Below are 23,794 nucleotides of genomic sequence, written 5' to 3'. Positions count from 1 at the left end.
AGGGAGGCCCCTGCATCTTTCCTGGCTCTGATTCCATGCTGGGAGGGCATAAACAAGTAGCTGCCGACAGGAGACAGCTCAGTGCCTGCAAAGTGGCCTGGGAAGGGTGGAGAGCTGCTCTGGATTGCCTTGACTGTTCCATTAACTCCCTTCCCCCTCCATCACCATGCCCAGCTGGGCCCTCAATTCCATAAGGAGTCCTGAGCAGCTCTAACCCAGACCCACACTCAAACCTCACTCTGCTCTAGACCACAGCTTCTGACTCTCTTTCTGCCTGTTCTCCAGGTGTTCAGTGGTAAGCGCTTGGAGGCAGACTTCTCCACTCCCCAGTCACAGAATACCTTCAGAAAGACATCGCCCATCCCGGGGGTTTCCGCTGGGGAGGGGTCGCTGCAGAGCCTCACCTGCCTCATTGGGGAGAAGGACCTGAGCTTGTTTGAGAAGCTTGGAGATGGTTCCTTTGGAGTTGTGCGAAGAGGGGAGTGGGATACTCCCTCAGGGAAGAAGGTGAGCCAGCGGGAGGGTCAGAGAGGTGTTACCCCAGGGTCCATGCACTTGGATGGGAAAAAATGACATCTTTATTTCAGCACAATTCATTTCCTTTGTAATCCTATGTCTTTTATGTATTTAATGACACTACTCTGAGAAGAGGTCTGTAACCTTCCAGATTTCAGAAGATTCCATCGCACATAAAAAGTTAAGGACCTCTGAATTCAAACACACACCTTGGTTGTACCCAGGTCGAGCAGGGATGGTGGAGGTCCCTGGGGTGGGGGTTGAGGGCAGGATTATCCACATCTCTGAAGAGAGTGCATTTGTCTTCTCTTTTGTATACCACTGGATCAGGGATACTAGGACCAGGGAAAAGTAAGGAAATGGTGGCCTTTGGGGCCAGTGCTGAGGTTTAACTAGACTTGATTAAAATCTAAACTTGAAGATTCCCCAAGAATTGACTACCAGACCAATGGCTACCCAGGCATGCGTGTGGCCATTGTCTTCTCTGGGACCTGCTTTCCAGCTCCTTGTGATCCCTCTGTCCTGGACAGGTGAGTGTGGCTGTAAAATGCCTGAAGCCAGACGTCCTGAGCCAGCCTGAGGCCATGGATGATTTCATCCGGGAGGTCAATGCCATGCACTCCTTAGACCATAGGAACCTCATCCGTCTCTATGGGGTGGTCCTTACCCCACCCATGAAAATGGTGAGTGGGGCCTGGTGGGCATGGGGGAGGAGAAACATGGACCAGAGAAGAAAAACAAGGCCACCATCTTCTGTTAGCTTTCTGCCAGTCAGTCCTGCCTGAAATCATCTTCCTTTCCTCCCCACCCCCCATTCTCAGAGTGAAGAAAGAGCCTCCTTCATGCCCCTCCCCCATGATAATGCTGCAGATTTTAGAATAGGGGTGGGGAGAAGAAAGACAAAGTAGAAAATTCTGACTTTGATACCATCTTCCAGAATAATATGGTTTGTAATCCCAAGGTGCTCAGCTGGATTTTCATCTCTGCTCACTCTCCAGATTTCTGTGTGACTCTCCTACACCCCTTTTTGAGACAGGGATATGTCCCCTGAAGTCTCCACGGGAGTGCTGAGGCCTTAATTTTGCAGTCTTGGAGTTTCTAATCTAAACTTCCTCTGAACTTGCTGAAGGAAGGCAGGAAGGGAGGGAGGGAGTAAATGAATTAAGCACCTATTATCTGCTGAGTATGGTAGTAGGTTCTGGAAATATAAATAGAAAAGATGAAATAATCCCTAACCTCAAGAACCTTACATTCTAATGAGAAAAAATCTGAGCAGGCCTAGGTAGGTGGTCTCCCTGGCTGAGGAGATGGGGAAGGGGAAATCATAGACTTTGAGCCGGAAGGGACCTCAGAAGTCAGATGGTGAATCAGTCAACCCTTGTTGGCTAGTCCAGCCAGTTCATGCTATAATTGAGGCCCAGTTGTCAGGACAAGAGGTTGCTGACCAAGAGGAGAGGGAAATCAGCAGGGAATCCTTGTGGGCTGGTAGGAAGGGAGGGCCCAGGCTGGCTCTGGGGTCCATGGCAGGCCTTCTTTCCCTGATTCCCTCTTCCCCTCACTCCTCTGGTTGTTTCAGGTTACAGAGCTAGCTCCCCTGGGGTCTCTGCTGGACCGTCTGCGCAAACATCAGGGCCACTTTCTTCTGGGGACTCTGAGCCGCTATGCTGTGCAGGTGGCCGAGGGAATGGGCTATTTGGAGGCCAAACGCTTCATCCACCGGGACCTGGCTGCCCGGAACCTGCTGCTGGCCACCCGAGACCTGGTCAAGATTGGGGACTTTGGACTGATGAGGGCCCTGCCCCAGAATGATGACCACTATGTCATGCAAGAGCACCGGAAGGTTCCCTTTGCCTGGTGAGCAAGGGAGCTGGGGCACCATGATTTAGGCTCTCCCTGACCCTTTTCTGCTCACCCATTATAGCCTTTGGTCCTGCTTGGTTGGTCTTGGTGCATCTTTGAGACTGTCCTGCCTGCTTTGGTTTTTTTTTTTTGCCTTTTTGGAGGGGGGAAGGTAGGGCAATTGAGGTTAAATGACTTGCTCAAGGTCACACAGCTAGTTTTGTGTTAAGTGTCTGAGGCCAGATTTGAACTCAGGTCCTCCTAACTCCAGGGCCAGTGCACTATTCACTTTGCCACCTAGCTGCCCCTTCTGCTTGCTATTCTAGGTAGCCAGCTGGCATAGGAAATAGAGTCCTGAACTTGAAATTAGGAAGAACTGAGTTCAAATCTTGCCTCAGATATGTACTAGCTATGTGACCCTGGGCAAGTCACTTAACTGTTCTCAGCCTCATTTTGTAATATGGAGATAATAATAGCACCTGCCTCATGGGGCTTAGGCTCAAATGAGATAAAGCATGTAAAGTGCTTTGTGAAACTTTATTGTATAAATGCTAGCTATAGTGATAGTTTTATATTATATTTAATATATTTATATAAATTATTATTATTTCTCCCCTTCATATGCCCTCTATATAGTCCCAGCCCTGTGTCTACCCTGATCTAAATCCCTGTCCTGCCTACTCTTCCTAATCTAGGCTGGCAATGTTCCCAAGTAACCATTTACCCGTCTTGGGGCCTCTGGTAGCCAGAGAGGATGCTGGGAGGAACACAGGCCATTTGGTTTGTTGTCCCCAGCCTCTGGAGCCCTGGCTCCAAAGACCCCCAGGCACTTTGTCATGTCTCCTCCTGCCCTCTTTGTCTGCCTGTTCCAGGAGGTGCTGTTGGAGAGATGACATGGTATGGGCAGCTTATGTAGTAAAGCTGGTAACTTTTTCTTGCCTGGGCTCTGCCTTCCCCCAGGTGTGCCCCAGAGAGCCTGAAGACAAGGACTTTCTCACACGCCAGCGACACCTGGATGTTTGGAGTGACCCTATGGGAGATGTTTACCTATGGCCAGGAGCCCTGGATTGGCCTCAATGGAAGTCAGGTGAGAGTCTGGGTTGATTGTGTTTCCTTCCATCCTCCCACCTTCACAAAATGGAGCTGGGACAGTCTCCCCATTCAACTGGATTCCTCTAAGGGGTTCTAATCTGGATTCTGAGCAAGAGCAGATAAAGCAGGGCCCTGGGCTGGAGGGGGGGGGATACCAGTGGAAGCAAAAGACAGTCCCTGCCCTCAAGGAGCTTATAGTCTAATGGGGGAGATAACAAACAAATCATACAAAGCAAGCTATATACAGGATAAGTAGGAATTAATTAGTAGAAGGCACCGAGAGAATAGTAGCTAGGCCTGTATGTGCTCCCCTCCCTTCCCATCTGCTCATCCTTTTCCACCTGAGTGATCTTAGTCTTCAGGTGGGGAGATGGGACAGAGAAGGGGAAGTAGTGTTTGGCTACTTCTCCCAAGGTCATGCTTAGAGCCCATGCTGGATTTACTCTGGCCCTAGAAGATTCAGGCTTCACCTCATTAAAGGAGGGAGTAATCAGATTAGCCTTATGTTGGGAGATAGGGTGAGAGGAGGATGGGGTCTCTAGTTGCATACAGACCTTGCCCTTCCCTTCCTTAGATCTTGCACAAGATTGACAAAGAGGGGGAGAGGCTTCCTCGGCCTGAAGACTGTCCCCGAGATATCTACAACGTTATGGTTCAGTGCTGGGCCCACAAGCCGGAGGACAGACCTACTTTTGTAGCTTTGCGAGACTTCTTGCTGGAGGTAAGGGGCGTGGGAGGCTGGAATCTGACCCTGGGTCAGTAGGAGCTGAGGTACTTTGGGACCTGTGTTGGGACTGGGGGAAGAGGCTGCCACTGGGGTAATACTCTCTGCTGTCGGCATGAAAGAAAGCTGAGGGTGGGATTGACTTGTGCTTGCCCACTGTCCCGCAGGCTCAGCCCACAGACATGAGGGCCCTTCAGGACTTTGAGGAGGCAGACAAGCTGCATATACAGATGAATGATGTCATCACTGTCATCGAGGGAAGGTACGGGTGCAGGTGGTCCCTGGGCTGCCCTCGGGCTGCGAAAGAACCAGCTCGCTCCTGGGTGGAGGCTTGTGTGAAGAGAAGAGAGAAGTCAGGACTCGGTCAGATTTCAGCCTTCGTGGTCTTTATCTGGGCAGAAGAGGTAGGGGACGAGCCCAGAGGCCAAGAGATCTGAGTTAGATACTCCTCAAAAACCTCATCATTAATAGTATAGAGCATCTCATAGGTCAGAGCTGGAAGGAATCTCAGAAGCCATCCAGTTTAACCCTCCCATTTCACAGATGAAGAAACTGAGGCTAACATGCTTGAGTCACTTGCTCACACTCATGCAGCTGCTAAACATGACGCCAGATCAGGCAGTCTGTCCATTCTGCCACCATATTGGACAGTTTTAATTGTTAGAAAAAGTCTTCTTTTTATCAAGTGGCAGCTAAATGGCTCAGTGGATAAAATATAGGACCTGGAGTCAGGAAGACTGGCCTCAGACATTAATTGTGCTACTCTAGGCTGCTTGCCTCAGTTTCCTCATCTGTAAAATAGAGATAATAATAGTGCCCATCTCCTAGGATTGTAAGGTTCAAATGAAATCATATTTGTTAAATGCTCCACACCATATATAGTACATTAGTAGATACTTAATTGTCAGGAGTGTCTTCATTCTCCCTGACTCTCAAGACTTTACTAATTTTGCCAGCTCCAGGCCCTAGCTGCGTACATAAGGGCCATACCAGGGGTGGGGAACCTGTGGCCACATGTGGCTCTGTAGGTCCTCAAGTGTGGCCCTTTGACTGAATCCACTGACCTACAGGGCCCCATGTAGTCTTGAGGCCGCAGGTTCCCCACCCCTGGGCCAGCCTATCATCTCTGGGGACGAGGGGACCATGAAGTGTAAGAATTGGCTGCAGTTGGGCAGCTAGGTGGCGCAGTGAATAGAGCACCAGCCCTGGAGTCAGGAGTACCTGAGTTCAAATCCAGCCTCAGACGATTAACACAAAAACTAGCTATGTGACCTTGGGCAAGTCACTTAACTGCCTCAGTTTCCTCATCTGTAAGGCCTCTAAGAGCTCTGTGATACTGTGACTTGCCTCTGACACAGGCTCAAGGAGGTTAGACCTCTCCTAACTTCAACACAGAAATCAGCAACGTCCCTTACCAATAATAACACCCCTTGCCATCAGCCTCTCACCCAGTCCCTTCCTCTTGGTTCCCACTGACCCCTTCACTGATCTTTCTGGTGATCATCAGTTTCCTGAATGATCTGTCCCTCCAATACAGCTGGAATACTTAGGTGCTTTCTCTCTTTTAATTCTCACCATCCTGCACATGTAAATTCATCTGACATCTCTTTGTTTCCCCCATTCCAGTGCCCTCCCAATGAACAGATCAGTCCTGCCTGACTCTTCCAACCATTCATTGCCTTCCTCTCGCCCACACATTCCTGCTTCCCAATCTCCACCCCTAAGGCTTCCCGACTGGGCCCTCCCTAGCCCTGACCCTGGGTAGCTGCCACTGCCCCACCCCCCACGTGCCTCTGCCTCCAGGTACCTCCTGAGTCACTGGCTTCTCTCCCCTCCAGCCCCAGCAGTACCAGCATATGTGCCAAAGGAGATGGCCCCACCTGCTGTTATCTGATACCTTGGAAGTTGGAACTGGTCGGGGCAGGGGCAGGTTCAGTGTTAAGGAGAGAGTGAGGCAAGAAAATACCCCGTAGGACTTTCTCCCCTATTCCTCCTATCTTCTCCAAACCCCTCCATGCTCTCTAAGGTAGGCAGCTTGAATTCTTTCCCCATAGCTACTTCTCCCATCCAGGCTGCTTGTGTTAATGGGGGAAGGGAGTCTCCCAAAATGTTTCACTCGAAAACTGTCTTGGGGTCCGTGTTGTTGTTTTTTTCATTCTTGTTCCACTCTTTGTGACCCTATTTGAGATTTTCTTAGCAAAGGTACTGGAGTGGTTTGCCATTTTCTTCTCCAGTTCATTTTATGGATGAGGAAACTGAGGCGAATGGGTTAAATGACTTGCCCAGGGTCACACAGCTCATAAGTGTCTGTAGCCAGATTTGAATTTGGGAAGATGATCCTCTTGGCTCCAGGCCCAGTACTCTATACACTGTTCCATCTAGCTGCCCCATCTTGGGGTCTCTGGGGAGGATAAAATTGAGACAGAGCCATAACTTTCTGGGCGGGAAGGGAGAAATTGTCTGGGTGCCTGGTTCATGCAGGAACACGTGCGTCTGGGATCTCCTGGATTTTTGAGATTTCCTCAGCGGGGCCGTGGGAGGAAGAGGCTGCAGCTGCTGAGGTCCTCCCCAAGAGGAATGAGGCCATGATACCTGCCCGACTGTGGGTTGGCTTCTTGTAGGGCATTCTCAGGATGACTATGGGTAGCAAATGATGGTTACTACTAGGATGGGTGGATGAATGTCTTCTGGTAGAGAGAGGCAAGAAAGGAGATATAGGAGGGAAGACTGGGCACCCAGAGGTCCTGAGGAAGAAGAGAAGCAGGGGGAGGGCATGTGGCAAGAGGAGAGTAGATACAGAAGGGGAGGGTGCATAAATGGAAAAAAGGGGTAGGGGCGTGTACGGCAAATGGAGTTAGATTCCAGAGGGGGGCCAGAGCTAGGATCTCTTGCCACCATATCTATTGTTATGATCCAGTTTTTGCCTGGGTTTATACTCGGCAATGTGGTTGGGGTAGATCTGGTTCAGAACTATAAAACTGAGAACTTGACCATAAAGCTTGGAGATACTAAAAAGATGTGAATGCTGAGAAAAAACCCCTTGGGCCTTGATGCCTGTGCTGGCAGTGCCTTCTGGATGCTTTGGTCCGTACCCTGCCAGGATGTCCTTCCTGTCTGGGATTGGATGGCTTTCTTCCCCCTCAGATACCTCAAGCTACCTCTGAGCTAAATCGCACCTCTGACACCAAAGCTGCCCTTTTCTTTTTCTTCCTGGGTGCCTCCCAGCCCTCTTTCTGTGTAGAAGATTCTGAGAGTAGAACCTTGGCACTTGACCAGGAAATGGTAGTTTGGATTATTGGTCTCTCTCCTTATTTCTTTAATTGTGGGATTCTAGTAATTTCTCATTCTGAACCAGGAACATTGATGAGATTCCCTGGGTTTGGTTGTTGCTGACTTACCTACCCATAGCTTAATAGAGATCACCTAGTCCAACCTTTGCAGATGAAGAAATTGAGGCCCAAGTTGCTTAACTCAGAGTAGTATCCTTTCTTGTGTCCATCCACGTGCCAGAGACAAGTCTTAGAGAAAGGAAAGGCCCCACACTTTGGTACCTCCCCTCTCCTAACTCGTCCTCTGTACCTTAAATATTTTCTCTTATTTCATCCCTTATTCTCATCCCTTACAATGCAACCAGTTGTTTTGAATATACTTTTTTCCCTTACAGTCCCTCTTTCCCAGTTCTGCCTCCCAGATGTGAGTCAGGGTCATCCTCTGTGGGTAAGAGGAAGGTCTGGGTACAGAGGGCCCACCCTGCCAACCCTTCCCCAGGGGGTGACTCAGAATCTTTGTGTGTCTTTGGGGCCTGGCTCTCTCTGTCACTGCCAGAGCAGCAGGAGTGGAGGGGTGGGGGGAGAAGATGGGAGGGCTGTTAGGCCGCTCCCTCCTGGGAGGGCAGTTGTGGGATCACTGCCCCACCCTTCCGTCCCCAGTTCCCCCGGCAGCTCCAGCTGCCTTTGCTGCTGCCTGGCTGCCTACAGCGTGGGTTTGAGGCTTTCCAGGGAGCTTCCAACACTGGCCTGGACACAAAGCCCCTTGCATTTAGCTCCTGGATCACTTCAGAAAGTGGGAGGTGAAGGGGACTGAGGCCAGAGCAGCCAGTGAGACCATTCTCTGTGTTTGTATTTGTTTATCTTGGTATCTTTGACTCTCCCTGTCCCTTTTGGGTTGTTATGTGTTTCTTTGCCTCAATCTCCACATCTCCGTGTTAATGATCTTTCTCTGTCCTTGGTACTGTCTGTTCCTGAGTCCGTTACTCTGTCATTTAGTTTCTTTGGGGGAGCGGAAGTGGGGGGGTCTTTCTCTCTCTGTGTCTGGCTTTCCCCAGGGGGTCTTTTTTGTGTCTCCTGCCCTGGAATCTGGGATGCTCAAAGTCCCAGGGCCCAACTGTTTCTTCAGGATGAGATTTCTAAGGGGTTGGGGATCTAGGAGAGTTGTTGGTGGGGAGGTAGAAGAAGGGTGGACAGGAAGAGGATTATCTTCCCAGTTGAATCCACTAGGCGTTGTGTTGTGCTAATAAACAAGTGACTGTTTGGGGGTGGGGAAGACTTTTTTGTTTAGGGGCCTAGCTTAGCAAAGATGGGGGAGGCAGGGACTGAGAGGGACCTGAGTGACCTCTCTTGTGGACCTATTGGGTGGGAGCCCTGTCAGGATACAGTCTTGAGAGAGACTGAGACAGAGACACAGAGAGAGAATGAGAATGAATGAGAATATAAAGGACAAAGCATTTGTGTAGTTAACCCTGATTCAGTTAAGGTTAGTGATGGAGAAGTAAAGGGGCACACACAGTGGGTCATAGTCTGCTCCTTAACTTAGCTGGGAGCAAGGTGGTCCTTAGGCAGTCTCCAACCTGTTCTTCAGTTTCCCCTTATTTGGAAGCTACCTCCAGGTCTGTCTCTAACCTAGGGTAGTGAGGGGACCTGACTTTTGGTGGGGGAGAGGTAGTCTAATTACATGGGAGGTGTTGGGCCATTTTCTTACTCATTCAGGGACTCTCTGTCATCTGCAATGACACTGCCAGTTGGCTGAACTGGCCCTCTGGTTGCCATGGAAACACTGCTGGCTGAGCCCCAGAGCTGTGCTGGCCCACTTAATGGGCTGTGTGTGGATGGAAGGAGAAGAGGGTATGTGACCGGAAGGATGGTGGGGATGGTAGACAGAGGGAAGAGAACATGCTCGTTGGTCTTGTAGGCATTTGATTCTACCCTTCTTTGTTCTTCACGATCATCTGTTCCCACTAAACTCCAGAGGACCTGGGTGGGTGAGCATCTTGGATAAATAGACTCTAATTTATATTGCTCTTTGAGGCTTATAAAGCACTTTCAGTCCTTTTGCTCCGTCATTTGGGGAGTAATTCCTTGAATGTCCTTTGGGAAGTACCTCCCATAACGATCCACTGGAAACAGTCCTTCACCCCTACCCCCAGGGCCAGTGGGTAAGGTTTAGATTGAGACTAGTTCAGTTGTATGTAAGGGCCTCTCATTAGTGAGGCTGGCACTCCTGGCCTGTTCCATAGTCTGTCACTTGGTGTTTTGGCTTCTGCTGGGGCTCTCACCTCCATCTTCCCTGTTGTAATGTGGCAGGGGTGGAGATAAGGGAGCAAAAGATAACTGTTTGGTGTGCAAAACCTCTCTCATGGGCGGATCAGTGAAGAGTTGGCCTTTTGTGATGTACTAGGTGGGACCATCGCTGAAATTATGACTAGAAAAGAAGGGGAAACCTGGCAGGCATCGTTGGAGTCGGGACTGTGTTTCTGGGAAGGACAGTTGGGGAGAGACATGTTTGGAACTAAAGAGAAGGAAGTATTGAGAAGAGGGGTGGAGTGGGGTGGGCAGAATGGGCCTCAAATGAGACAGCCCGGGCCTAAGTGACCTGGACCTGGAGCAGTGGAACAGTCTAACTTCCCCCTCACCCCTCAGAAAATCCCACAAGTGGGTTGTCTTTTTTTTTGGCGTCCTTCCATTTCTCACATGTGTTAATGAATAACTTTAAGGTGGTGTAGACAGCAGGGTCAAACTTCCAGGTGACTCATTGGCTTAGATAGAGACAAGAGGAGAAATGGGCCCCAGGGGTGGGGGTGGCGACAAATAAGTGAGGACTCGGCCCCAAGGGGGTGGCAGAGGAGGAATAATTGGGGGGGGGTGGCATGGAAAAGACAGAAGGCAGTCTGTGGACTTCCCAGAAACGATCATGCCTCACCCTTGGTTTTCATGTAGCAGTCCTCTGGCCCTGGAACACTGGCGTAGTCTCTCCCCTGCCTATGAGAAGCTGTTTATTTTGGGATGGTGGGTGTGCTGTCCACTCCCTTTGTCCTTTCTTGCTCTCCCACCCTGAGGACTGGAGTGTTGATTGTAGGGTGATGCCGTGTCAAGGGACTCAAGATGGGACTAGAGGGAGGGAAGAGGCTAGCTTGTTTCTTGTGTGATGGAAAGAGACTATCTGGGCTGCAGCTCTGTTGCTTATGACCCAGGATGCCCTTGGGCAAGTCACTTAGCCTGAGTCTGTTTTAAATGAGCGGGGAGAGGGAGAGATAATATTGACCCTGCATATCTCATAAGGACATTGAATATCCAGTGGAAGAAATGTATTCAGAAGGTGTTTATAAAATGGTGTGTATAGCAGATGTAAGTTCTCTCCCTCTTGGTACCATTTGGGCTGATCCTGGAGGGCTGCTCCTGGGCTACCGTCATGTTTCTGGACTTGATTCTGTTCTTTCGGGAATAAGTCCTTTGTGGAAGTCATCCTTCCATGGCTATGGGGGCATTCACTTCATAGGTATTTAGAGCTGGAAGCCCTAGGGTTTACATTCTGGCACCAGCGCTTGCCACCTGTTTGTCCTTAGACAAATCACTGCTCGGAGACTCAGTTTTTTCATTTGTAACATTGGAGGGAGGTGGGGTGTGAACTACATGATTTAAGGCCCCTTATCACTCTGGGTCTTGTCTGTGAAGCGTTTGGGAGGTTTCACATAAAGGATTTAGAACAAGAAGGGACCTTAGACTTATCCAATCCCAGCATTTTTACAAATGTGAAAAAAAAGCCCCAAAATGTTAAATGAGCTTCCCAGTGTCATGCCGATAGGCACCGCTAGACCTCCCCCAACTTGGAGAGGCAGGGTGAGAACTCTCAAGTCCTTGCTCTTTCTCCTCCAAATTAAAAAGTATCTATATTTATACCTGTATCTATATCTGTGTCTGTGTCTATGTGTGTCTCTATCTGTATCTATTTCTGTGCACATATGCCCACACACATACACACACATATACACAGTACCCCCCCAGGGATTTAAATACACATACACACACATCCTGGCCTTCCTTTGGCATCCACTACAGTGGTCAGTTCTGCTTGGAGAAATCTGTAGATGACGTGTTTAGCTAGATGGTGCTGTGGGTAGAGGGCTGTGCGTAGGGTGAAGAAGACTTAAATATAGCTTCAGACCTGGGGAAGTCACTTAGATTCTTCCTGACTCAGTTTCCCCAATTTTAAAATGAGATGATGATAATGACACCTACCTCAAAGGGTTGTTATAAGGATCAAATGAGATAATATTTATAAAGTGCTTAGCAGAGTGCTTGGTCCATAGTAGGGGTTTAATGATTCCTCACCCTGCCCCTCCAGCCATTCCCAATCTCTTCCTTATCATTAAGACAGGTCCTTGGGTGCCCTTCTCCACCTAATGCTCTAGGCTTCTATCCAGGAAATCTGCAGTTTAATTATTCTCTAGCTGTGTGACCTTGAGCAAGTCACTTATCTTTGGACTTCATTCACCTCATTTATAAAATGGGGGTAACATGACCTCTTGATGTCTCTTTCAATGTCCATTCTTGTAGTACTCATATGTATAGGAAAGAGGTGGCAAAATGGTCATGGATTATTGGTAGTATGTCTTCTATTTCTTGATCCCCTTTCCTCTCTCTGTCTCTCTCTGTCTTGTCTAAACTTTGTATCTTTCTCCTCAAGTGCTCTAGACAAATTAGATGATAATTAAATGTGGGTTGAATTGACTGTCACATCTGAAAGTTGTGCACTCTTATGGCCACCCAGCTGCCAGAGTCCCCTGAATCTCTTAGGGTTTATGGTCCCTGGGGCGAGTAGTAGTGGGGGTGATCTGCACTGTGATTTAGGAGAGAAAACCTAGGGAGTTGTCAGAAGCATCGAGAGATTAAATGTCTTGCCCGAGGACACAGAGCTGGTATTTATTGAGTAGATTTGAATTCCAGTCTTCCAGGCCCCCAGATGAGGAACACTCTCTTCACTATACCACTCTGGGCCTAGTGCAGGGGTTCCTGAATGTGGGATCTTTGAATTTGTTTTGTTGCTGTTTTTGATAACTGTTGTTTGGTCATTTTTGTCATGTCCGTCTCTTCATGATGCCATTTGGGGTTCTCGTGGTAGATACCGGAGTGGTTTGTCATTCCCTTCTCCAGCTCATTTTACAGATGAGGAAACTGAGGCAAAAATACTTGCCTAGGATCACACAGTTAGTAAGTTTTGAGGCTGGATTTGAACTCATGAAAATGAGTCCTTCTGACTTAAGGTCTGGTGCTCTATCCATTACAACACCTAGCTGCCCTTGATAACGATATTGCAGTTTAATTGGTTTTCCTTGGTAATATTTTATATATTTTAATATATTATTATTTATTTTTGTATTTGAAAAAATTATGAGGGGTGGCTAGGTGGTGCAGTGAATAGAGCACCTGCCCTGGAGTCAGGAGGACCTGAGTTCAAATCTGACCTCAGACACTTAACACAAAAAACTAGCCGTGTGACCTTGGGCAAGTCACTGAACCTCAATTGCTCTACCTTCCCCCCTTCCAAAAAAAAAAAAAACAAACAGCAAAAAGAAACATGATTCTGAGAAGTCTGATTGCCCAGACTGCCAGAGGGGTCAATGAACAAACAGATTAAGAACCCCTGATGTAGAAGATTCCTGTATCTTGGACAATCACTGTTCCTTCATGGTGGGGGGTGAAGTATCATGAAAGACACCACCACCCGAATCAGGCTGTATTCATAGAGTAGCCTCAACAAAATGGAGGTGATGGTTTTACTGAGTGAGGAGGAGACAGGAGATTGTGGGCATGATAGCTGTCTGCGCATGTTTACGGCCTGTCATGGGGAGGGCAGGGGGTTAGGTTTGTTCTGCTAGGTCCCCTAAGACTAGAACTAGAACAGTTGTTGTATAGTACAGCTTTTCGCTCAGTATAAAGAACTTCCTAAAAGTTACACTGGTCTGCCAAGAGTGGAATGGCATACCTTTCCATATAAAGTAATGAGCTCTCTGTCATTGGAGGTATTCAGGCAGAGATTGGATGACTACTTCTCAGGGATATTTTACTCCTTTGTTTAAGGGGCCTGGAGTCAAGAAAACCTGATTTCAAATCAGACACTAGCTGTGTGACCCTGGACAAGTCACTTAACCCTATTTGCCTCAGTTCCTCGTGTAAAATGTGCTGAAGAAGGAAATGGCAAACCTCTCCAGTTTCTCTGCCAAGAAAACCCCAAATTGGGGGGGGGGGGTCACAGAGAGTTGGACACGACTGGAATGACTGAATAACAACCATTATGTGCCATGTACTGTGCTAAATGCTTTACAAACTCACAAAAGCTCTGGAAAGTAGGTGCTGCCATTACCATTATCCCCGTTCTACAGCAGAGGTGAAGTGACTTGTGTGAGTCTGTGTGAGTACTCAGGTCTTCCGAACTCCAGGCCCCACACTCTCTCCATTGGGCCACCACTAGGAAGGAAGAATTCCAGATTTGGAATCCGAAGAATTGGGTTGGAATCCCAGCTCTGCTGCTTAGCCGGCTCTGTGATCTTGGGCAAGTCATTAGAACTTACCGGGTCTCAGTTTCCTATCTGGAAGCTAAGGCAACTTGATCACATTCTATCTGAGGCTTCTAATGGCTCGTGTGTCAAGGGTGACCTGTGAGGGCTCATCCCACTCTGAGCTTCTGTGAGGCTGAGTTCTGCACCTTCTACTCTGCCTGATGCCAGAGCTTCTAGGGAGGAAATGTGCCAACCATTGTGCCTCCATGACTTGGCGTTGACAGGGGATGGGACAGTGGGAGTCGTGCCCAGCAGGTATAGGGAACTTTATGCAAGTTATTCCTCTCTGGCCCCAGCTCAAATGAAAAAAAAAAGCATTCCCAGCAGTTTTTTTTAATGTCCTAGGGGTACGGAATAAAATTGAGTGGTCACAGTAGGCCACACCTGTCCTGAGAAGTTGGCAGGGTGAGGTATTTATGTGTCTTGGCTTTCCTTCTGGGCTCTGTGGCTACAGGGAGAAAGGGCGGTGAATTGGTCAGCACTTTGTTTCAGTGCCCAATGACCTTTGCACTTGTACCCATGTTTGGGACAGAGCTGGGATGGACATAGCCAGAGCTGTCTAGTTGTCCCTGCTACCTCTTGGTTTTTACCATGTTCCTTTGGGCTTGACAGGGCAGAGAATTACTGGTGGCGTGGGCAGAACACGAGGACACTGTGTGTGGGGCCCTTCCCGAGAAACGCAGTGACCTCCGTGGCTGGGCTGTCAGCCCACGACATCAGCCAGCCACTCCAGAACAGCTTCATCCACACGGGCCATGGCGACAGTGACCCCCGGCATTGCTGGGGCTTCCCAGACAAGATCGATGAGTAAGTACCAGCCTGGGGATGGGACCTGCCCCTCACCCTCAGCCCTCCTGCCTGGGAGAGGAAGGCAGTGGGATTCACCAGGGTTTTATAGTTAGTTGAATGCTTCGTTATCCGGTTCCTTTACTATGTTTAAGTTGGTTAAGGACCAGCTCCCTAATATACTCCTCCTCGAGGATTCTGTTTTACTCTCTTCCTAAATGTCTCCATCTCCCCTCTTTTCCATTGTGTTTCCCCCCAGTTTTTGGCTCTGGGTCCCCTTTTCTGTCACCCTGTTACTCATTTCTCTCTTCTCCCCCCCTTCCTCATTGTCTTTCCCCTAGCTCTTGACCTTGGGTCCCTCCTCTATCACCCCCCTCCCCAGAGTTCATGACTCTGTGTCCCCTCCTGTCACCCTCTTATTCATCTGTTTTTCCCTCCCCCTAATTCTTGATCCTGGGTCCCTTCCTCTGTCAGCAATTTACTCATCTTTCTTTTAGCTTCCCTATCCAATTTCCAGTGCTCAGAAAAGGAGTGGGGCACTGGAAGCCCCTCCAGTAAGCCCAGAGAAGGAGAGGGAGATGACAGTAGGGACTTGGGGTCAGGGATAGAATGTCGAGAGCAGCCATACAGCCTGTGTAAGTTTACTGAAGGCAAGCAGTCACAGGGGAAGGGTAGAAGGATGCAGAGGTCTGCCCTCCACTACCCCACAGATCCTCCCACTGTTCTCTCCTTTTAATACTACTGAAGCCCTGAAGAGTCAGCCCCCACCCTTGGGCTCTGGGGGGCAGACTTGTGGAGCGCCAGAGTACACTGAGTTCATAGAAGGACCTTTGTTGGTCTGGATGTACCCAGGGGATGCAGTGTGAATAAGGGAAAAGAGAGAAAGATTAACCACATCCTGGGTGGCATGTCAGAACCATACAAGGTGTTTTCAGGCTCCTCTGACTCCTCATGGGTCATCCACCCCCTCCTTTTACAGAGGAAACTGTAAGAAACTAACTGTGAGAGAAATTAAATGACTTGCCAAGGTTCACACAGGTAGTAAGTAACAGAGCTGGAATTTGAACTCAGGTCCTTCTGAATCCAAACCCAGTCACCTTTCCCCTGGACTCCTCTGGCTTCAGCATCCTAGGATGCTACGTTTCTGGGTTGCTTTTGGCTTCTGACCCCTACGAGTTTAGTCTCCCAAGACTCGGTTAGCTGTGGCTCACACACATACACACCCTGTTCTCCATAGAACACCAGGTACAGGGTAGCAAGGACTGGGAGAGTCCTGCAAAGAGAGGGAAGCGGCCCCCTGCTGCTCTAGTGCCCTCTGCCCTATGCCTCATGTGGCGTGGCATGCCAGGGTGGACCCAACCCCATTCTTTAGGGCATTAATCAGCCTTAGTGACTAAGGCCCAGATACTGACAGGCGGGAACTGAGGTTGAAGTGGGGGCAGGGGAGAAGGGAGGCAGCCCCCTGCCTCCCTGTTCCTGCTCCTATCTCTTAGTATTAGTCATGGAATCTTAGCCTGTTGCTGAAGGAAGAGAGAGCTTCCGAAGTGGCCTAGTACAGCCCCCTCTTACGGATGAGGAGGCCAAGGCCAAGAGAAGAAAGGTAGCTTGTCAAAGACAACATGGTTGGTGATGGGGTCGCTGCCAGAAACTATGTCCCTCTTTCTTTTACTATAAAATTTCTTAATCTGAGTTCACAAACTTGTTTTTTTAGTATTTTGATTAAAGTATATTTCGATAGAATTGTTTTCTTTTATAATCCTATGTGTTCTGTGCTTTTACAAACATGATTCCGAGTAGGGGTCCATAGGCTGACTGGCCAGATTGCCAGAGGTGTCTCAGATGCACCAGAAAGGTTCAGAACCCCTGTTTTCCTAGGTTTGGGAGAGACACTCTCGTGCCTATTCCTCAGCTCTTTCTGGGCCCCAGATCTTTTTAGTCTGCATATATTGTCTGCTGCCTTAGTTGGTCCTTCCTCGGTGTCCTATTAGAGAAAGAATGAGAAGATGACTTCCTGGGGGTCACCTCTCCCCCGCTCTGGTTTTCTCTACAGACTCTATCTGGGAAACCCTATGGATCCTCCTGACCTGCTGGCAGTGGAGCTGAGCACCTCCCGCCCCACCCAGCTCCTAGGAAGGGTAAAAAGTAAGAGTTGGCTCCTCCCCGGGAGCACCCCCCCATCCCACCCCTGGGGCCCTGACTTTCAGATAGGAAGGAGTGGGCAGCCTCTTCCTAAGGACGCCTCCATGCTGGTCTGCTTGGCTCAGGGTTGGGGTGAGAGCAGCAAGTGGGTTAGCTTTGTCCCTGATCCCCCCGACTTGCAAGTGGGGTGGAACATGAGGGGCACCTGGTGTTGGCTCCCTTTGTATCCGCCAGTGGTGGGCATCTTTTGGACAGGGCCCTGGATCAGCCCCGGACTGGCTGCCAGTCCCCTCCCCCACGCTCTGTGCCCCTCCTCCTTTCTCCGGCTTAGCAGGACTCCATTCCCTGGCTCTTCATGTTGCCTTTTAATCCCTCTGCAGTCTACCTAGGGTGCCTCGCTAGGTGCCCACCTCCCTGGCCCCGACCCTCCATTCTTGAGCCTTGTGTCCTGCTACTCTGCCCACCCAGCTGCCCTCCCTTCTTTTGCCCCTTCAGATGCACATTAACTGATCTCATTTCCTGCTCACCTTCTTCTTCCTCATCCTTTATCTCTTTCTCTTTCCCCTTCTCTCCCCCATTTCTTCCCCTTCCCTTCTTTTCTTCCTCTTTCTCCCTATCTCTACTCCCTTCCCACTCTCTCCATTCCCTTCTTTTCTCCCCCTTACTCTCTTCCTCTTTCTTCCTTCCCTTCCCCCCTTATCCCTCTGCTTCTTCCTCCCTTCCCCCTCCTCTCTTTCCTCCCTTCCTCCATCTCCTTTCCCATTCTCTGCTTCCTCTTTTCCCTTCTCTCCCTACTCTCCTTTCTTCCTTCTTTTTCCCCTCCTTTCTCTCTCTTTTCTCTCCCCTCCTTTCTCCTCTTTTTCTTTCCTCTCTCCCTTCCTTTTCCGGTCTTTTCTTCTTTCTCCTTTCCCTTCTTCTCCTCCTCTCTTCCCCATCTCTCAATTCTCCTTTTATCTTCTTTCTCTTACCCTATTTCCTCTCTTCTCCCATCCTCTGCCTCTTCCCCTTCCTCATGGCCTCTCTTCCAGGGGAGCCTCCGCCTCGCCCGCCTCAGCCTGCCATCTTCACTCAGAGTAAGTGGGGCCGTTCTCCTTCTCGATGCCCTGGGTCCTGCCCCTGTCCCCTCTGTTCTCTCATAACTCCTCTCCTCCTTGAAGGTACACAGCAGGGGGCTGAAAGGGGGGAAGGGAGGGAGTGTGCTGTGAGCTTCCTGCTGCCAGCCCCTAGCATGACTCAGCCTCTTCAGATACCTGGTGCTTGTAGCTCCCCATTGGCTAAACACCAGCTTCCTCTCAAGGAAAGGGAGCTGTGCGCCCTAGCCAGACTCCCCAGGCCCAAGGCTGAGATGCCAAAGCCTTGGTCTTTTCTCATGAATGAAGTTCGGCCTGAGAGTAGAGATGCCATTTTCTTCTGTTCCCATTTCCCTTGTAAAGCTCCCCCCTAATACTGATTCCCCCTCCCCACCTTGCACTAACTTGTGTGTGGTGTTTGGGTGGGCCAGAAGATGGGTCTGGTGGGAAAATGGGGAGTGGGCCTTGGGGTACTGCTGACCACAGCTCTGGGGAGAGATTTTCAAAAGCTTAATATTGACAAGGGAAATGTCAGGGAGCAGAATTAGGGAGAGGATGCTATCAGAAGTGGCAGAGGTCGAGGTGAGGGTGGGCTGGAGGCCCCAGTTCTCTTTATCTCCTTAATGGATCACCATGACCGTACTTGCTTAGATTGAGGTAGGGGGCAAGGGTGGTGTGGGATGGGTTAGATTCTAGGTGATGGTCAGGACAGGGTTCATGTTGCCACTTGGGGTAGAGGGAAGCAGCTTGTATTTTCCTCTCTTTAAAAGTGTCAGAGCTAATCTCTGACACCACTTTCTTGGGGGTTCCTTCCTCTCCTCTGTTCCACAGAGCCTACTTATGACCCTGTCAGTGATGATCAGGACCCCCTGTCTGCTGACTTGAAGCGTCTTTGTCTTAGGAAGCCAGGCCTGCCCAGGGGCCTGTGGCTGGTGAAACCCTCAGCCCGAGTACCAGGCACCAAGACAAGTCGGGGTGGGGGTGAAGTATCTCTCATTGACTTTGGTGACGAGCTCACAGCACCTGCCCTGGCCACCCCTTCCCAAAAGCCCGGTGCCCCTTCCCTTGCCCAGCTGGCCATGGATGCCTGCTCACTGCTGGACAAAACTCCCCCACAGAGTCCTACCCGGGCACTTCCAAGGCCCTTACACCCCACACCTGTGGTAGACTGGGATACCCGCCCCCTGCCTCCACCGCCCGCCTACGACGATGTGGCCCAGGATGAAGATGATTTTGAGGTCTGCTCTATCAACAGTGCCCTGGTTGGTGCCAGGACCCCTGAGGGGCATCCCCGCGGGGAGACTAACTATGCCTTTGTGCCTGAGGCTGGACGGCCCCCTCCACCCCTGGAAGACAATTTGTTCCTCCCACCTCAAGGAGGGACCAAGCCCCCTAACTCCCTCCAGACTGCAGAAATCTTCCAGGCCCTGCAGCAGGAATGCATGAGGCAGCTACAGGTTCCATCTAGCTCCCTGGCCTCCTCTCCTAGCCCTGGCCTGGGTGGAGAAGATAAGCCCCAGGTGCCCCCCAGGGTGCCAATCCCACCTCGGCCCACTCGGCAGCGAAGTGAGCTGGGCTGCCGCTCAGGGGAACTGTCACCAGCTTCAGGGGGTGAAGAGGAGCCAGGACGCTGGCGAGGGGCAGCCCCTCCCCCACAAGTCCCCCCAAGGGAGCCGTTCTCCCCCCAGGGCTCCCGTACCCCTAGTCCCTTGGCACTGTCTAGTGGGTCTCCCTTGCCCCCTCGCCTTTCCAGCTCCCCTGGGAAGGCCATGCCCACCACCCAGAGCTTTGGCTCTGACCCCAAATATGCCACGCCCCAGGTGATCCAGGCTCCTGGCCCTCGGACAGGACCTTGCATCCTACCAATTGTTCGAGATGGAAAGAAAATAAGCAACACACATTACTACCTGCTTCCAGAAAGGCCCCCATACCTAGAAAGATACCAGCGGTTCTTACAGGAGGCCCGGAGCCCTGAGGAAGAACCCCCTTCTATCCCCGTCCCTCCGCTGCTTCCACCCCCCAGCACACCAGCCCCTGCTGCCCCCACTGCCACTGTGCGGCCCATGCCCCAGGCTACCCTTGACCCTAAGGCCAACTTCTCAGCCAACAATAGCAACACAGGTGCCCGCGCCCCATCCTTGAGGGCGTCTGCCCGTCTGGTGAGGGGCTGCCCAGGGGATGGGCAGGAGGCTGGGCGGCCCACAGACAAGATACAGATGGTGAGTCCTGGGAACGAGATTGTTGGGGTGGGAGGACGTCAGGGGAGTGGGGTTTCTGGGGTCCTGGCCTTTCAGCAGGGTTCTGAAAAGGAGCACATGGAGCAAGGGCCCCTGAAATTGGTGCCCAGCCCCATGAGCGGTCCTGACAGAGTGGTGGGGGTGTGCCCAGGTCCAGGCCATGGTGCATGGGGTGACCACAGAGGAGTGCCAGGCGGCCTTGCAGAACCACAGCTGGAGCGTTCCGAGGGCGGTTCAGTATCTGAAGGTACCGTCTCTTGCCCCCCACCTTCCCAGAGCCTTGGGAACCTGGCTCACATGCCACCTGCCTCCTGAGCTCTCCTCTGACTGATGCCCCTTATGCCTTAGTCCCACCACATCCCCTTTGACTCTTGCCGATGCCCTCTTTGCTCCTCACCCTCCCAACAGGTGGAACAGCTCTTTGGCCTGGGTCTGCGGCCAAGGCAGGAGTGCCATAAGGTGCTGGAGATGTTTGATTGGAACCTCGAGCAGGCTGGATGCCACCTGCTAGACTCCTGTGGTCCCACCCACCATAAGTATGTGTTTCGATCCTGGTCCACCCCAGTTCTTCCTGTCTTCTCCACCCAGCCCGGTGGATCCGGGGGAACTGGGCCCTTTAGGCCCAAGGACCCAGCTTTTCCCAAAGGCTAAATATTCCATAGCCAAGAGATCCCCTCCCCAAGGCCAGGGAAGCTCCAGGCAGCCAGCCAGTCCCCAAAGCTGAGACTGAGGTGGCAAGTGTGACAGAGAAGTTCTGGGAATGGGGGTCATGATGGGACAGGGCAGAGGTGGACCCTGAATGTAAGGGAGCTGCTCAGCACCCATCTCCCAAGCATGCAACGCCCTCTCTTCTTGCAGGCGCTGATGGCAGATCTGGGGAGCCGGAGAGTCTGACTTAAGGGGGGGTCCTGTTAGTCTACCTGAAGGATCATTTGAGCCTGTCCTGCATGGCGGGGGCAGGGAGGGGCCTGGGGAAACCTGCTGCTGCTACCTTCTCCCTCATCACCCCGCTTCTTCAGATAGGCAGAGAGGAGCCAGAAGGAGCAGGAGACTTGGATGGGACGGCCCCTCCACATCTGCTCCCCCCATGGCCACTTCAGAGGGACACGGAGAGGGAGCATCGGGGAGGGGAGGGGGGAGGAGGCATTCTGAGCTGGGCTGAGGGAGGACCAGAGACAGTCCCAGGTGCGAGTGCCCCCTCTCCTAGTCCTTTCAATCCCTACCTGCTGTGATGCCTCACTTCCTTTTAGGGACCAGATTGTAGGGAAAACCCCAAGCCTGCTTGTGTCTGTGGCATTTCCTATTCCTATGAAAGCTGAAGGAAAGTGTCAGTGAGGGCAGGAGCGAGACCCCAATGCTTTCCTCACCTTAGTGGAGCCTACTAGCTTCCCTACAGGTGTGGTGCCGTGAGAGCTCTCAGGGTACAGACCGCAGCTGATCCTGTACCTGGGGTGGGGGTACTGTTACCCAAGGTCGAGAATTTCAGGATGTTGGAGGCAGGGAGGGGTGGGGACAGAACCCCAGGATGAGCAGAAGGGAACAGATACTGGCAGCTAACGTGGAGACCAGCGCTCCCACCCCAGCCTACTGCTGTTTTGTGTTTTTCCCCCAACAACCTCTGTTGCCAAAGTTGCTGCTCGTCCTGCCTCCACACATCTGCTTCTTCCAGAGAAATAAAGTTAGTTTCTATTTTACATTACCAAGGGGTGTTGGTGCAGTTTCTTTGCCTCCTGGGCAGCAGGGAGAAGTTGGCACAAGCCCTCTATGCCATCCATCCCCAGATCCGCCATCATCTGAACTCCTGGCTGGGCTGTTGGTGCCCTGTGGGCTGATAAAGGAAGTGTGAGACCAAAGGATCTCATTCGGTGGCTTTCTAGTGTAAACTGGAAAATGGTGAAGGGGCCTGTTATATTGAAGGGATTTGATCTGGACAAGGGAAGCCCTGTGGAGTGCAGGGGTGCCAGGAGAGACAGAATCTCATTGAGAAGGGACTTGGGAAGGCCAGCTAATGGATAGCCTCAGCCCAAAGCTCCCCACAACAAAGGAGCTGAACATGGGATCCCAATAACAGTCCTGAGTGTGGCCTGAACTAGACAAAAATGTAGTTGGGAAATCTTTAATATTATTTTGTTAAAAATACAATAAAACAAATAACATTGCATTTATAAACTAAGTCTTTGTGGAGCCTGCAGCATTCCTGATGTATGGCTTAGTGACCCCTGTCTCCATCTAACACTTCTGTCCTGCAGCAAAAAAATTTGTCCTGGGTCAAATAGCAAAGGAACCCAAATGTCCTTCCCCTGTGGTGATCTGGAGCCCATGGCTTTCTCTCTGATAGAATAACCATGAAGCTGAAAGTCAGAAGAATTTCAGGTCCCAGGAACTAGAGTAACTGTGTGACCTTGGGAAAAATCACATGACGTTTCTGGGCCTCAGTTCCCTCATCTATAAAATGGGTTATGATTCCCTTTCAACCTTGTGAGGGGTCTTAGGTCTGAGACACTGTATGTGAAAAGTGTGCTCTGATGTCTCCTTCCATGGGGGTGTATCCTCCCTGATAAAGGCACGGGGACTATCTACAGTGTATGTTGTCACCCCTCTGTGCAAGCCTGTATGGCTCGCCTGTGTCCTTACACACATCCTTCACCATGGGTCTGCCCCGACATTTGTGGGGGCTTTCTTTGTAGCTCTCGGCATCGCTCTGGTGGTGATTCAGCATGTGGGCCAGCCTTTAGCTGTGCCTCATTGTCCATGAGCGAATTCTTGTATTGCTACACGGCTTCTTGCTCAGGATTCACCTTGGGTAATAGTATGAAACTTATTCATACCCAGCATAATGTCTCACCACTGCCCTTTGGATGACTCACACGTTGGATTCTTGGGTGGCTGTGGCACTCCATGATTCACTGCCTTTTAGCATCCTTGGAAGGATATTGGTGGCTTTCAGAGACTCATTGAATGTGAATGACTTCACTATGAAGTGGGGTGAGGGGTCAGCTGGACAGTCACTGATCCCAGAAATCTTCATAACCGCTCATGACATCATCAGCCTCTCTCCCCCAAATTAAAGGCATTAAGGTAGGATAGATAAGTAGAATTGTACCATTGTTACAACTGACGACTGAGTTCCATGCCTGCCCCAAGAAGAACCAGAGACTTTGTCTACTCACTATGATATAGTGGAAAGAATTCTGGACTTAAGAGTTCAGAGACAGGAGCAGCTAAGTGACCCTGGATTAGAGCAGTGACCCTGGAGTCAGGAGGACCTGAGTTAAAATCCAGCGTCAGATGCTAGCTGTGACCCTGGGCAAGTCACTTAACCCCAATTACCTCTTTAAAAAAAAGTGGGGGGGGGGAGTGGAGCAGGTAGGTGGCACAGTGAATAGAGCACTGGCCCTGGAGTCAGAACTTGAATTCAAATGTGATCTTAGACACTTGACACTTAACTGTGTGACTTTGGTCAAGTCACTAAACCCCAATTGCCTTGCCTTTCCCCCTCCCCCAAAAAAGTTCTGAGTTCAAATGTAGCCTCAGATGATTCTTATAGAAGTCACTTAAA

At 50.7% G+C, this 23,794-nt stretch overlaps 1 protein-coding gene across 8 annotated transcripts in view; it reads left to right on the top strand.

Annotated features, from left to right (window-relative positions):
* The window catches only part of TNK2 (tyrosine kinase non receptor 2), a 45,937-nt gene extending 24,003 nt beyond the window's left edge, over positions 1–21,934 (top strand). For 4 of the 8 annotated variants that reach the window (XM_069065012.1, XM_069065011.1, XM_069065010.1 and 1 more), the window contains 12 exons: positions 286–507; positions 1,047–1,199; positions 2,093–2,370; positions 3,316–3,442; positions 4,022–4,168; positions 4,339–4,433; positions 14,616–14,810; positions 16,840–16,931; positions 17,957–18,085; positions 18,830–20,217; positions 20,387–20,482; positions 20,644–21,934. In XM_069065012.1, coding sequence (XP_068921113.1) covers positions 286–507; positions 1,047–1,199; positions 2,093–2,370; positions 3,316–3,442; positions 4,022–4,168; positions 4,339–4,433; positions 14,616–14,810; positions 16,840–16,931; positions 17,957–18,085; positions 18,830–20,217; positions 20,387–20,482; positions 20,644–20,886 — 3,165 coding nt within the window. In that variant the 3' untranslated portion in view covers positions 20,887–21,934. Of the gene's footprint in view, positions 1–285; positions 508–1,046; positions 1,200–2,092; positions 2,371–3,315; positions 3,443–4,021; positions 4,169–4,338; positions 4,434–14,615; positions 14,811–16,839; positions 16,932–17,956; positions 18,086–18,829; positions 20,483–20,643 lie in introns of all 8 variants that reach the window. The other 4 variants (XM_069065013.1, XR_011163788.1, XM_069065009.1 and 1 more) reach the window with 4 other exon arrangements.
* The last annotated feature ends 1,860 nt before the right edge of the window (positions 21,935–23,794 follow it).

This window comes from Petaurus breviceps, unplaced genomic scaffold (assembly GCF_028583685.1).
Source record: "Petaurus breviceps papuanus isolate PSGF00001 unplaced genomic scaffold, PetGlider_PUasm1.0 90654, whole genome shotgun sequence".
Lineage (NCBI taxonomy): Eukaryota > Metazoa > Chordata > Mammalia > Diprotodontia > Petauridae > Petaurus > Petaurus breviceps.
Note: the sequence above shows the minus strand (reverse complement) of the source record. Positions and strands in the feature narration are given on the sequence as shown.